We start from the raw sequence: 13,542 nt of genomic DNA on the forward strand, positions 1-13,542 counted from the left end.
TGAGGATCTCCCTTCAATAGTGCCAGTTTGGGTTCGCTTGCCTCGCCTTCCCTTGAAATTTTGGCATGAAGACATCCTCTGGCAAATTGCTGCTTTGTTGGAGAAGCCGACTGCGATCACACATCGATCCCTCGATAAAATGGTTATTTCTTATGCTAGAATTTGTGTTGAAATTAATTTGAATAACCCATTATTAGATTCTTTAAAAATTTGTCTTGGGGCTTCTTCTTGGGTGTAGCAGTTAGATTATGAATCCCTCCCTTTCCGTTGTCGGATTTGTCATGAGTATGGTCATTTACAGCGTCAATGCCCCCGTAACTTGACTTCCAAAGGAGTGGATGGTTCTACAACTGGGAGTGGTGGTTTGGTAGATACTACAAGGAAAGGACAATCTCAGATGGCTAATACTACCAAGGGGATGAATCCCCAAGATGCTATAGGTAAGGGTAAGGCTCAAATGCAGGATAAGGATGGCTTTACCCCTGCTTGCCCATGAGCTAAGAGGCATGGTCAGAAGAGGCCTTTGAAAGAAAGATTATATGATTCAAGTTTTAATCACTTTGAGGTGCTGGATAGTATGGTTCTAGAGGAGGGTATTTCTCCTATCTCTTCTAATCTAGTTTGGTCAGATGAAGGATTTGTTCCTAATGATGCTTGTGGGGCATCTCAAGTTGTAGTATACTAGAACTGTGAGGTCCCTGTAGCTCCTATGCCAGAGGCTCTGGTGACTCCTGCGATGTTGGAGGATAATGATGTTGTTCCGACTGACCTAGTTAAGGATGTGCTACCATCAGGTAAGGGCAAGGGATCTCCTCTCCTCTTGAGGTTGATGCCTAGACCCTTTAAGCGGGTTTCTTTTACTCCCCCTCTGAGAAGTGGGCGCAAAATAGACCAAGAGAAGATTAAACTCACAAGAGATATATTGATTGAGTCTGGTTTAGTGAAACCTCTGGATGCTCTTTTTCCCAATTCTACCCAATGATGATTATTCTCTCATGAAATGTTAGGGGGTTGAATAGAATCCCTAGACAAAAGGCTATTCATAACTTGGTGGTTGATCATAGTCCTGATGTTTTTTGTATCCAAGAGACTAAGCTCTTTATGGAGTCTATGGTCCAACATGCCTCTAGTATTTGGTCTCGTGGCCAATGCCAGTGTGTTGGGGCAACAGGCAGTGCTGGTGGTTTAGCTATATTTTGGGACCCACAAAAAATTTCTCCCCTTGGTTGGATGTCTTCTCGCTCAGCTCTCTCTATGGTAGCTTCTGCTCTAGACTTAGGAGAAGTAATCATGGTTACTAATGTGTATGCACCTATTGATCTTGTGGGAAAGGAGGAACTTTGGAACCATATTCAGTATGTTAGAAATTGTCACCCTTATCATCCTTGGGTGTTAGCAGGGGACTTCAATTCAGTTTTAAGTCTGGAGGAGAAGCAAGGTGGTTTGGCTAGACTGGGGCCTTCTTTTGCTCTTCTTCGGCAACACATATCTCTTTTGCATCTCTCTAATGTTAAGCCTTCTAATGGTCTATATACTTGGAATAATCAAAGGACTGGAGTGCTGCTATCTCAGAACGTCTGGACAGATTTCTTATTTCTTGCTTCTGGGTTAGTGGCACTATTAATCTCTCTTCAGAAATCCTTGATTGGAAGGGTTATGATCATTGGCCAATCAATTTTTTTGCTATTGGGGCTTGTGTTCCAAAGCATCCTCCTTTTAAGTTCCAGTTGATGTGGCTTTGTGACTCCTCTCTTCGTGATTTTGTTTTATGTTGGTGGAAAGATGGTGCTCCTACATATGGTACTGCAATGTACTCATTTTCTAAAAGGCTTCAATATGTTAAAAGGCAGCTCAGGATATGGAATAGGCAATGCTTTGGGAACCTTCATTCTATGAAGAGGCTTGCTCAAGAAGATCTTGATGTCATCACAAGGGAGATTAGAGATCGAGGTTTCTTAGAGGATCTTGGAAGGGCTGAATCCCTTGCTTCTAGAGCTCTAGAAGAATGGGAACTTCAAGAGGAAATTTTTTGGAAGCAAAAGGTTAGAGTTGATTGGCTCTAGGAAGGTGATCGGAACACTGCCCTTTTCCATAAAACAGTGCAATCTCGCCGAAATCAGTGTAATATCTCTTCTTTGGTTAATTCTCAAGGTATCCATCTGAATTCCTTGCCAGCTTTGTTCCAGGAGGCTACTCGGTACTTTTCTACCCTCTTCTCTGAGGACTCTCCTCCTGCTGATAATGAAGAGAATATTCTTTTGTCTTGTATTCTTTCCCTTATCACTCAGAAAATGAATGATTATTTCATGCGTCCAATATCTTTGGAAGAGCTGGAGGAGATGGTCTTTGGTATGCCTAAGGGGAAGGCTCCTGGTCCTGATGGCTTTCCAGTTGAGTTCTTTTAGGAATATTGGGACATCATTAATCATGATTTGTTGGAGGTGGTTAAGGAATCCTATTCTAGTAAGCAGATGCTTCGAGCTTTGAATTCTACATTCTTGACTCTTATTCCTAAGAGAGAGGGTGCTAATCAATTGGAGTTTTTTAGACCAATTGCCTTATGTAATGTGGTTTACAAAGTTATTACTAAGTTGATTGCTAAGAGAATTAAAAAGTGGCTTCCCATTATTATCTCAGAAGAACAAGGTAGTTTTGTTGCTAGAAGACAAATTTGGGATGGGGTGGTTATTGCTACTGAGGTTATTCACTCTATGGCTACTTCAAGGGAGAGAGTAATGTTTGTTAAGCTGGATATGGCTAAGGCCTACGATAGAGGTAAATGGAGTTTCCTAAGGAGTATTTTTCTTTCTTTTGGATTTAGCTCTGACTGGGTGAGTTGGACTATGAGTTGTGTTACTTTTGCCTCTTTTTCTATTCTTATTAATAGTCAACCTTCTCAGCTATTTGGTGCCTCTAGAGGCCTCCGCCAAGGTGACCCTCTCTCCCCATATCTATTCATCATCATGGCTGAAGGCTTGAGAAGATTCATTAAGTATCAGGTGTCCCAAAATTCTATTTAGGGGTGGCGGTGGGGTAATGGCTTACCTTCTCTTTCCCATCTTCAATTTGTTGATGATTCTACTCTTGCGGGTCATGCTAGGATCAAGGAAGCCGAAGCCTTTTGACATGCTTTGGACATTTATTTGGCAGCTTCAGGCCAAAAAGTTAATGAGCACAAATCTTTCATTTACTTTTTTAACACTCCTAATTCTATTCAGCACAGGATTGTTGGTATCCTACGGTTTCAGATTGGGTCACTTCCTTTGACTTATCTTCGCATTCCTATTTCTGTTTCTAGGCAGCCACATCTCTTTTGGCAAAATTTGATTACCGAGCTTCAGGATAAGGATAATCATTGGACTCGTAGATGTCTTTCTACTGCTGCCTGGGTTACTCTTCTTCAAGCTATTATCCAAGCTCTTCCTACTTATAGAAGCATGGTTCAAGCTGCTCCTATTTACTTTCTCAAGGAGTTTGATGCTCTTTCTCGAAAATTCCTTTGGAGTGGTAATTTGCATTGTACTAAATGGAGCTTGATTAGTTGGGCAACTATTTGTAGGACTAAAAAGGAGGGTGGTCTTGGTCTTCGATCTGCTCTCTTGAGTAGTCAAGCTTTGGCTGCTAAACTTTATTGGCAATGGTGCTCTAGACAACATCAACTTTGGGCTCATATTATCACTCATAAATATTTTTATGGTGTTGATCCTTGCTCTATTTCTAAACTTCCTCTTGAAGGTCGTGACTCAATGGTTTGGCATACTTTGAAGATAGGTGTAGTGTTAGTCAAGAGGGGTCTATTCTGGATATGTAAAGGTGGTTCTCAGGCTTTGTTTTGGTCTGATGCTTGGGATGGATTCCCTTCCATTTTATCCATGTACCCTCATCTTCAATCTCTTTGTGACTCTTTCATGCCGTTGGATGGGATAAAGTTGCTCATTACAAGACTCCTTTTCAATTGGGACCTGTTGTTGGTTATAGATGGAAGCATTCTTCTGATTGGCCTCCTGGAGGTACAGATGTGGATTGTCAGGAGCTTTCTCAGATTCTGGCCTCTAGAGAGTGTTCCTCTTTGCTAGGTCCTAATGTTTTGGCTTGGGGAGGTACCTTGTCTGGTAAATATCATGTCTCTGCTGGGTATTAAGAGATAATTAGACAATTATTTGGGGATGTTGAGGTCCCTTGGTGGAAGCAAGTTTGGAATAAAGTTTCTTGGTCCAAGTGTAATTTTTTCATGTGGCTAGTGGCTCACAACCGTTGTCTTACATGGGATAATCTTTGAAAACATGGATTTCAGGGCCCCTCTTATTGTGTTTTGTGTGGTAATGGAGAAGAGTCTGTCTCCCATCTATTCTTCCATTGCTCATATTCTATTTAGCTATGGCACCTTTGGTGGAGTGCTTGGGGTTGCTCTTGTAAGCATGCTTCCTCTTTGCCTGAGTTATGGGCCCGCTTGGGAAGTGCTCTCTCCAAGTCTTCTCCTCTCCATGCTGCTTGGATTACTGGCCCTTCATTCATGCTTTGGCATATCTGGTTGGAGAGGAATTGTTGAATATTCCAAGATGTTCGGCTAGATGTTTTGCATCTTTGGTGGAAGATCTCACATTCTCTTCAAGAAACTATTCATGTGAAGTATGAGATAGATGGGGGTATGGATCCAGTTGATCTTGCTATATGCAATTGCCTCAATTTTCATCTTCAAGATGGGGTTGTAGCTCAAAGCTTTCCTTTTATGTTCGAGCGGCTTCAACATCAGAGGAAGGGTCAGCTAAACCGAGATGGGCATTGGACTCCTCCTCCCTATGGAGTTCTAAAAATTAACACTGATGGTTCTTCTCGAGGGAATCCAAGCCCTGCTAGTATTGGAGGAGTGGCTCGTTGTAGTTCTGGTGATGTTAAATTCTTTTTCTCAGTTCATAAGGGTGATTTCACTAACAATCTCATGGAAGCTCAGGCTATTTTATATGTTGTGGAACAGTGTTGCTTGTGGGGATGGCGTAAGATTATCTGTGAGTCTGATTCCCAGGTGGTGGTGAACTTGCTTTCTTCGCAGGAGCTTGACAATGTTAGTTGGCAGCTGGCCACTATTTTTAATCAGATTATTTTCTTCTCTACCTCTTTTCAATTCATTAGGTTCATGTATATTCCTCGTGAATGGAACAGAGTTGTTGATTGTTTAGCCAAATGAGCTCCTAGTCATGATCTGGGTTGGAATATTATGGATAGGAGGCAACTTTCCTTTGAGATGGTGCAAGAATTTGATCATCTTGTTGCTCAGGATCGAGCTTCTTGTTGAGCTCTTCTTGTTGTATTCCTTTCTGTCTTAATAAATTTTTACCCCTCTTTTTTCAATATATCACTGTGTTAATGCATGCCATGGATAATGGTGGATGTAATTTGTGTCAATGCTTGATTCAAAGGAGGAGAATGGTTTGAATGCTTGAATGTATGGTTGTGATATGATCTTATTTCTTAATTTTGATCTCCTCTACTTGCCTTTCAATGGGGCAATGGGGTAGGGAAGCTTGTTGAAATGAAGAAGATTTCTTTGAAAATGCTTTGGATTCTTGAAATCTGCATTCGAACATCAAAATCACAATTACTTACTTGAGTTCAACCCTTAATTATGCAATATTATTGCTTGCCAGCATAAGAAGATATAGGCTGCCTGTTACACCTCTCCAACAGTTTTGAGGTGAACACTTGAGGGAAGCCCATAAGAAACTGGATTTACTGCTCAATTATTAAGACCAACTCGCAATTTAAATTTTGAAACAAACTTTAGGAACATAGTCATCTCGAATAATTATGCCCTACCAAAAAGCTTCGAAAAGAAGAAATTAAAGCAACCTCTTTTATTGAGCCATCGGTAACAAGATGAATCTGCATATGGCACGAGAAAATGTAGAAATCTATAAACCTATAAAATAAGAGTGTGATTGGGTGATATTTTTAACTTTATTAACTACAATCATTGAAGTGGGTACCCACTTTCAAAGAAACGAATCCAATCCTTAAAATTCCAGTTTCAAAAGAAACGTGCACTGCATGGCGGGGGCTAGTTTAAAAAATTCCATTACGAGAAAATTCCACAACATTGTGGAAGATGTCGCCTAACAAATATACATAACACACCATCAACGATGAAGATTCACTCCATTCATCTAGAAATGAACTCACACTGTAGATTTTACGACTTCTCAACCATCAAATGGACATTCCAAGTCAAAAAACTTTTGACTGCAGGAAACCAGTTGAGAATGGTCATAGAATGTGCTACTTTACTCCAATTTTATGCGTAGAACCAGCAAGAGATGGCTAAAGAAGATATCATTTTACATCCTGAGAAGGGAGGAACAATACACTCCTCTCTTCTCTTTACCCAGCTGGAAATGAGCATTGTTTCAAAGAATATCCACAGCATTTTAGGCCTCAAAATAGATGGACTATCAAAATTTCCATCCTCGCAATACGAAACCCATGAAGTGGATTGGATCTCATATTGAGTTCGTCTTGAATCTATTTTTGAACAATGGAGGACTCACAGGAATAATCAATAGGCTTCTAAAAGGTTCAGATTCATATTTAATCTCTCTCTCTCACTAGCACTATTTTTTGAATTGCAATATTGTTTGGAAAACATTCAATTGTTTAACTAGTTCCCAAAGTTTAAGATGTCTCTACTGTATTGGCTATATTGGTGATATGGCTTTTGCTTCTTCTTCTTTTTTTTATCATCGTAGTGGTTTCTGATCAAGGACTCATTTGATCAGGAAATGAGGTGAAAATGCCCAAAAGTGGTACAGAAAATTTCATTAGTTTCATTGGGCATTTGGATTGCCATCTAGATTTACACCATACTGCTGAAAGGATAATCGAATCAGGAAGCACATTTTGCCAGGATATTAGTGTTATGGCTTCAAAATTAGCATATGAAAATGAGTCTGTTATCAGGAATGTGGTCACCAAACGTTGGAAGGTATTCGCAATTTCAAAGTGTTTCATACCCATTCCCCTAGTTTTTAATGTTTTTGTTGCATTACATGATTAATGATTTGGGTCACTTTGCTGATCTTATGGCTGAATTTTTGTGTTGAATTTTTATATGTAGATGCATTTCGTGGAGTTCTTCAATTGCTGGAATGGTAATAAATTTCTTCATAGGTTCATAAATGTTAGTTCTAAATTAAATTATGTTCTCACACTCTATAATCTTTTGTCAGAATGACAAGAAAATTAAAGTATAATATAAAATGTAAACTAAAATATTGATACAACATGTAAATCCAAAGAAGTATTATCTATCTATATTATCAGAATCTTTTACCATTCAAAGAAATGTTTTGAATAGAACTAGCAGCATATTTTGTTGACCCACTTTGTACTAATCAGAATAATTGTGATTTGCTGGTCAATAGAATTCTTGGAAACAATGTCCACCCAAGCCTTCAAATTTTGTGATGAATTAGAAAATGATAAAATGGTGGTGATGGCATTCAGAGGCACAGAGCCATTCAATGCAAATGATTGGAGCACTGATTTTGACATCTCACTGTACAAAATGGAGCCAATTGGGAGGGTTCATCTTGGGTATCTTGAAGCAATGGGCCTAGCAAATCACTCCAATGATGATCATGCCCAATTTCACCTAAAACCCAATTAAACCAATGGGTGGCCTGAAAATGTGCCAATAGACCATGAAAAGCTTCTGGCTTACTATGCCATTAGAGCTACTAAAAAACAATTGCTACAACAACACAAGGATGCAAAGTTTATAGTCACAGTGCATAGTCTGGGTGGTGCTCTCGCAGTAATATTTCCTACAATATTGCTTCTTCATAACCAGAAAGGGCTCCTAGAAAAGATGTTAGCAGTTAATACATTTGGGTAACTAAGAGTTGGTGATGAAGATATGGGAAACTATTGGAATAAAAACATCAACCAGTCTGAGCCAAGGTATTTCTGAGTCGTATACTGCAATGACATGGTTCCCAGATTGCCCTACGATAATGATGTATTCTTGTTCAAGCATTTTGGAGAATGTATCTACTATAATAGCTTCCATGAACAGAATGTAAATTTTTCCTAGCTTCACTCAGTTGTATATTTTCTCTACTTCTCCCAAATTGAAAATTTTGAAAGCTTGGAGAAAAAGAAATTTTGAGTAATTTGGTAATGTGTCGAATAATTGTTGTTCAAGCAATGCCCAAGTTTGTAAATTCCATTTTTCGTTCAAGATTCTATTTGTAGGGCCGCTAATTTCCCCTTCTGTGCCTTGACAGACAATGAAGGAAGAATCCAACAAGAATTTTTCACCCTTATATTGCATTTCCATTTACTTGAATGTAGTCTGGGAGCTTATGCAGTGCATGATGATTGGGCATACAAAGGGAAAGGATTTCAGAGAAGAGTGGTTTGGAATGGGGTTTAGATGCATGGGGATTGTATTACCAGGCATCTCAACTCATAGCCCTCTCAACTATGTAAATGCCATTCGATTGGGCTAGCCTACATCTATTACATCCGTTGAAAAACAAGGTAATTTCTTGAAGAAATTGCCAATTCGTTATTGGTTTGTGATCTTCATGAAATTTGTGGCACTCTCATTAGTTTTTCAATTGCTTTGTAACTTACATAAAAGAGATAATTAAAATCATGCTGCAGCAAAAGCATTGTAATCTTGGATTTTAGCAAGAATACGGCATTTTACTTTATCTTATCTTCTTGTCAAAAAGGAATACTTACTTCAAGAATATTGATTAAAAGAAAAGTTCTAATGATCTTATGAAATGTTTTATTTAGTATTCAAATTACCATATGGGAGGCTAAATTTGTTCAAGTTCATTCAATTTAAGTATGTTTTGCATTCACTTGAATGATTCCAAATTTACATCCTTTCTTATTTCCATTGATAATGTTTAATCAGTAAAGTTTGAAGAGCAAATAAAAAGATCCTCGATTAAGAGCTTGTTACACAAGTAAAGCATCAAGCTCACAACTTCAAGTTAATTCTATTGGTTTGTGTGAGAGAAATAAAATTAAATTAAAAACTCAACCCTAAAAATTTGCTCCGCTCATGAAGGTGCCAAGTGAAATTTAGCTTGGCACCAATAGAAGCCAGGTGATAGGAGGGTGCCGAGTAACTCGGCACAAGAGGAAGCCAAGTGAGCCTGGCTCTCAAAGGGTAGCTTAGCACAAGCGAAGCCAAGTGAGCTTGGCAACAAGTGGAAGCCGAGTAAGCTCGGCAATCAAAGAAAGTGCCGAGTGAACCTGTAAGCTAAACTTACAATACAAATTTCTTCACCATTAAAACCACGAAGCCAAGCATTCAACAAAGAACTTTTCAACTTCAAAATATGCAATGATGGATAGGAGAAGAACAACAATAATATTTATGCATGCTTGTTTGATATTGAAACATTATAAACTATTATAAAAAAATTTGGGAGCATTTCGCTTCAACCAGAAAATCCTAGAATCTTGTAAACTTGGAAAACCTAAAATTTCAAACTTCAAAATTGTAGCTCTAATGGCTACATACTATAATGCCTGGAGCAATCGCTACTTCAATAGGACAAAGCCAAAAACTATGAACTTACAGAACTTCCTTTTGTCTGCCAGCAAAAATGATCGGCACACTTCGTGCTTCTTCCTTTTGTTTTGCTAAATACTGAAACTTGTCTTCCTTCTTCTACTCTGTTGATCTATTGCAACTGATCCAACAACTGGAATGAAACATTCCTTATGGCTGTATGCCATTTTCCCTCTCAACATTCAAAAAATTCAAATTCACCTACCAAACATAAATGCCTGTCATCCATGGGTGCTTGCGGGAAACAACCTGATAGGGTAGTTGGGCATGGGGCTCAAGGAAAACTACAATCTATGCGAATTTTCGACATTCCCCCTTTTTCTTGAGACCCACAAACTAGGATCACACTTGATCCAAATCAACTACACCAAGACTCTCTCTTAGGTGTACAAAAGGTCCAATGTCTAATGGCTTTGTGAAGATGTCTTCTAGCTGTTGCTCAGACTTACAAAATTTTATTTTGATATCCCCATTCTCTATCAACTCTCTGATGAAGTGATATCTGATCTCTGTATGCTTGCTTCTCCCATGGAAGACTGTATTCTTGGACAATGCAATTGAAGAAATGTTGTCACAATAAATTGTGGTTCCATTCTCTTGCCTTTCATTCAAATTTTTCAAGATCCTTCTTAACCAAATAGCTTGACATGCTACTACATTTGGTTCTATGTATTCAGCCTCTGCTGTAGACCGAGCAAGAATAGGTTGCTTCATGGATGCTCATGAAATTGCACCTGATCCCATATGAAATACATATCCAGAAGTGCTCTTCCTATCATCTATACTTCCACCCAAATCACTATCTAAATAACCTACCAACTTGAATTCATTTGCTGCAGTATACAAAATTTCAAATCCCTTGGTACTTTTCACATACCTTAGGATCCTCTTTCCTACTTTCCAATGGGAATCCTTTAGAATTTCTATTAATATGGAAATTAAGCTTACTACATGCATTAAGTTTGGTCGAGTTGCAGTCAAATATATTAAACTTCCAACCATACTCTCATATAGTGTTGGATCCACTCTCTTGCTAGAGTCTTCCTTGCTCAACTTCAAACCTATTACTATTGGTCTGGGGGCTAGCTTACTGTTCTGCATTTTGAATCTCTATATGATCTGCCCTACGCATTTTTTTGAAAGATTAAGATGCCATCATGCATTTTTTTTTACTTCTATGCCTGAAAAGTACTTCAAGAGACCAAGGTTTGTCATCTCAGATTCATTTTTCATAGCCTCTTTGAACTCAACAATTAGAGCCTTGTCATTACCAGTAAAAAAAAATCATCTGCATACAAGACAACAATCAATAATTTTTTATTTTCTGCCTTGAAGTAGAGAGTAGGCTCACCATTGCTTTTGCTAAAGCCATTTCTCATCAAATATTAGTCAATCCTATTGTACCATGCCCTTGGAGCTTGCTTGAGCCCCTAAAGAGCTCTCTTCAATCTATATACTTTGTGTTCTTCACCTGCAACTTTATAACCAAGTGCCTACTCCACATAGACTTCTTCTTTCAATACACCATTCAAGAAAGTGGACTTCACATCCATTTGAAATACCTTCTATTTGTGTTGAGCTACAATTGCTATGACAACACACACGGTTTCCATTCTTACAACCAAGGCATATATCTTATCATAATCTTTGCCATACTACTGTTTGTAGTCCTTGACTACCAGCGTTGCCTTATGCTTATCAATCTGGCCTTCAACATTGCATTTGGTCTTGTAGACCCATTTCACTCAAATCACTTGCTTTCTGGGAGTTAATTCAGTTAGCTCCGATGTCTCATTCCTTTCTATAGCATCTATCTCTTCATCCATGGCCTTACACCATTTCTTCTCATTAACAGCTTCTTCTAAATATATTGGATCACTATGAAAAAATAATGTAAAATTAACACTCTCATCATAATCTTCATACCTTTCATCTTGGTATATCTTCTAAGACTCTTGGTCTTTCTTGGTAATAGGGAGGTGAGTGTGGGATCAAAATCTTCACTGCTGCTACTTTGTTGACCATCTTGGTTCTCACTGTTACTTGGCACTAACACTTGGTCATACCTAGAGGAGCTCGGCAATGATTGAGGTTACTTGCCTTTTCTTCTATCTTCTCTTCTTCTTGTTGTTCATCAACATCTTCTTCACTCATAATTGACACTTTACTTGAGGTGTTTGGTGATTCATCAGTCGGTCCATACCATGACTGATTTTTTAAAAATTCCACATCTCTTGAGAGAATCATCTTGTTGTTGAATGGGTCATACAATATATATTCCTTTGATTCTAAGTTGTACCCTATGAAGATGCACTTCACACCTTTGTCATCCAATTTCTATCTTTTCTCTTTAGGCACATGTGCATATGCAACACATCCAAACACCCTTAACTGTTCAACTTCATCTTCCTCATGACCATGCTTCCATTGGAATTCTATCATGGACTGCCTTTGTAGGACACCTATTAATTAGGTAAACTATTTTTACCACAACCTCTCCCCAAAATTCAGTTGGGAGACCTTTCTCTTTCATCATGCTCCTTGCCATTTCAAAAATGGTCTTATTCTTTTTTTCAACCACTCCATTCTACTATAGTGTATAGCTAGCTGTGAGCTCTTTATTTATGCCATATTTTTTGCAAAAATTTACAAAAGAATTGGAGGTATACTCCCCTCCTCTATTTGATCTTGGACCTTGATATAGTGTCCACATTCTCTTTTAGCATGGGATTTGAACTCAGGAAACTTATCACATGCAAGAGAATAGACAACATACCACAAAATGTGACACAAGATATACCCTGGGAAACCCTCATTGAGGGAAAAACCCAGCCTCCAAAAGCATCCATCACCATGTATTATTCAGCAAAAATACCATTGCCATACAACCATGGAAGCCTTCATGGCCATAGCCACAACCGAGCAAACTATGTGAACAAGCATGAATCCACACATCTCATGCCATGCTTCCAACCTTCACAAATGCTCCCTTGGCTAACCTGTCAAGCCTTGTCCCGCTCGACTCTTTCCTTGTCTTCTCCTTGTCACTCTCTCTCTCTCTCTCTCTCTATTACAACAACTACCCTTGTGGCTGCTTATATAGTAGCAAGTCCCACAAAACCACTAAGTGGTATTACATAAACCATGTGCTACCTAACCCACTGACCCCACATTTAATATTGGGCATTTAATTATTTCTCCCAATATTAAATAATTACATCAAATATTATCACAATGTTAAATTACAACTCATCAAAAATATTCCATGGGAATCTTTACATGTTGCACGTCCATCTAGGCACAACATTACATAATAAATAAAATAATAAAATAACAATATTATGCAATGTGTGCAACACCCATTATCTCAACAATCTCCCACGTGTTGTATACATTGCATAGGGTCAATCCGTAGCCACTCAAATGAACAAGGGAACAATCCCTCCCAGCACATCCACCATCATGGATCAAAATACACCAAGTGCTCCATCCTAGTACCCGCAACAAAATCAAAGTATCCAGCATCTTGAACATGAATGATCTCACCTCCTATTATGCCACTCCCACTGGACATACATAGAAGCCATCCAAAGAGAAAGCCACCCAACTTGTCGCATTAGAAGATCATAAAATCCTGTACCAAATGAAATTTCAAGCACAAAAAACTTGATCCAAAGGTAATCACATGTATCCATAGTTGTCAAAATATCCATAGCTGAAATAGCACCCACAGCAAAGTGCCAAACCCATCCAACTATCCATACCTCAAAGGTATAACAAGTGAATCTCATATCACCAACATATCCAATCTATAACCTGCAATCACAAGCCTCAAGAGCAATACCTACCACATATATACCAAGAAGCTCCCACTACAAAGGATAATGTCAAATCTATAACCAATCCACTCAACAACATCTCAAAGAAGTGAATCCATGTAGTATCAAGGACAT

At 38.6% G+C, this 13,542-nt stretch overlaps 1 protein-coding gene across 1 annotated transcript; it reads left to right on the forward strand.

The window, feature by feature from the left end:
• Positions 1–6,264: 6,264 nt before the first annotated feature.
• On the forward strand, positions 6,265–8,566 carry LOC149559704 (triacylglycerol lipase OBL1-like). Its single transcript, XM_089823493.1, has 4 exons — positions 6,265–6,568; positions 6,771–6,976; positions 7,109–7,142; positions 7,416–8,566. The coding sequence occupies exons 1-4, from the start codon at positions 6,439–6,441 to the stop codon at positions 7,658–7,660; spliced, it is 615 nt and encodes a 204-aa protein (XP_089679619.1). The 5' UTR covers positions 6,265–6,438; the 3' UTR covers positions 7,661–8,566.
• Positions 8,567–13,542: the final 4,976 nt, after the last annotated feature.

The sequence above is a fragment of the Cupressus sempervirens genome, chromosome 4 (genome assembly GCF_028749045.1).
Source record: "Cupressus sempervirens isolate cs-2001-9-10 chromosome 4, ASM2874904v1, whole genome shotgun sequence".
NCBI classification, from domain to species: Eukaryota; Viridiplantae; Streptophyta; class Pinopsida; order Cupressales; family Cupressaceae; genus Cupressus; species Cupressus sempervirens.

Bases quoted from the DNA above. Each gene is read 5' to 3' on its own strand.
- LOC149559704 (XM_089823493.1), top strand. From the start codon at position 6,439: ATGGACTATCAAAATTTCCATCCTCGCAATACGAAACCCATGAAGTGG. The intron at 6,977-7,108 runs GTATTCGCAATT...TTTTATATGTAG, and splicing joins TGGTCACCAAACGTTGGAAG to ATGCATTTCGTGGAGTTCTT. The intron at 7,143-7,415 runs GTAATAAATTTC...GCTGGTCAATAG, and splicing joins GTTCTTCAATTGCTGGAATG to AATTCTTGGAAACAATGTCC.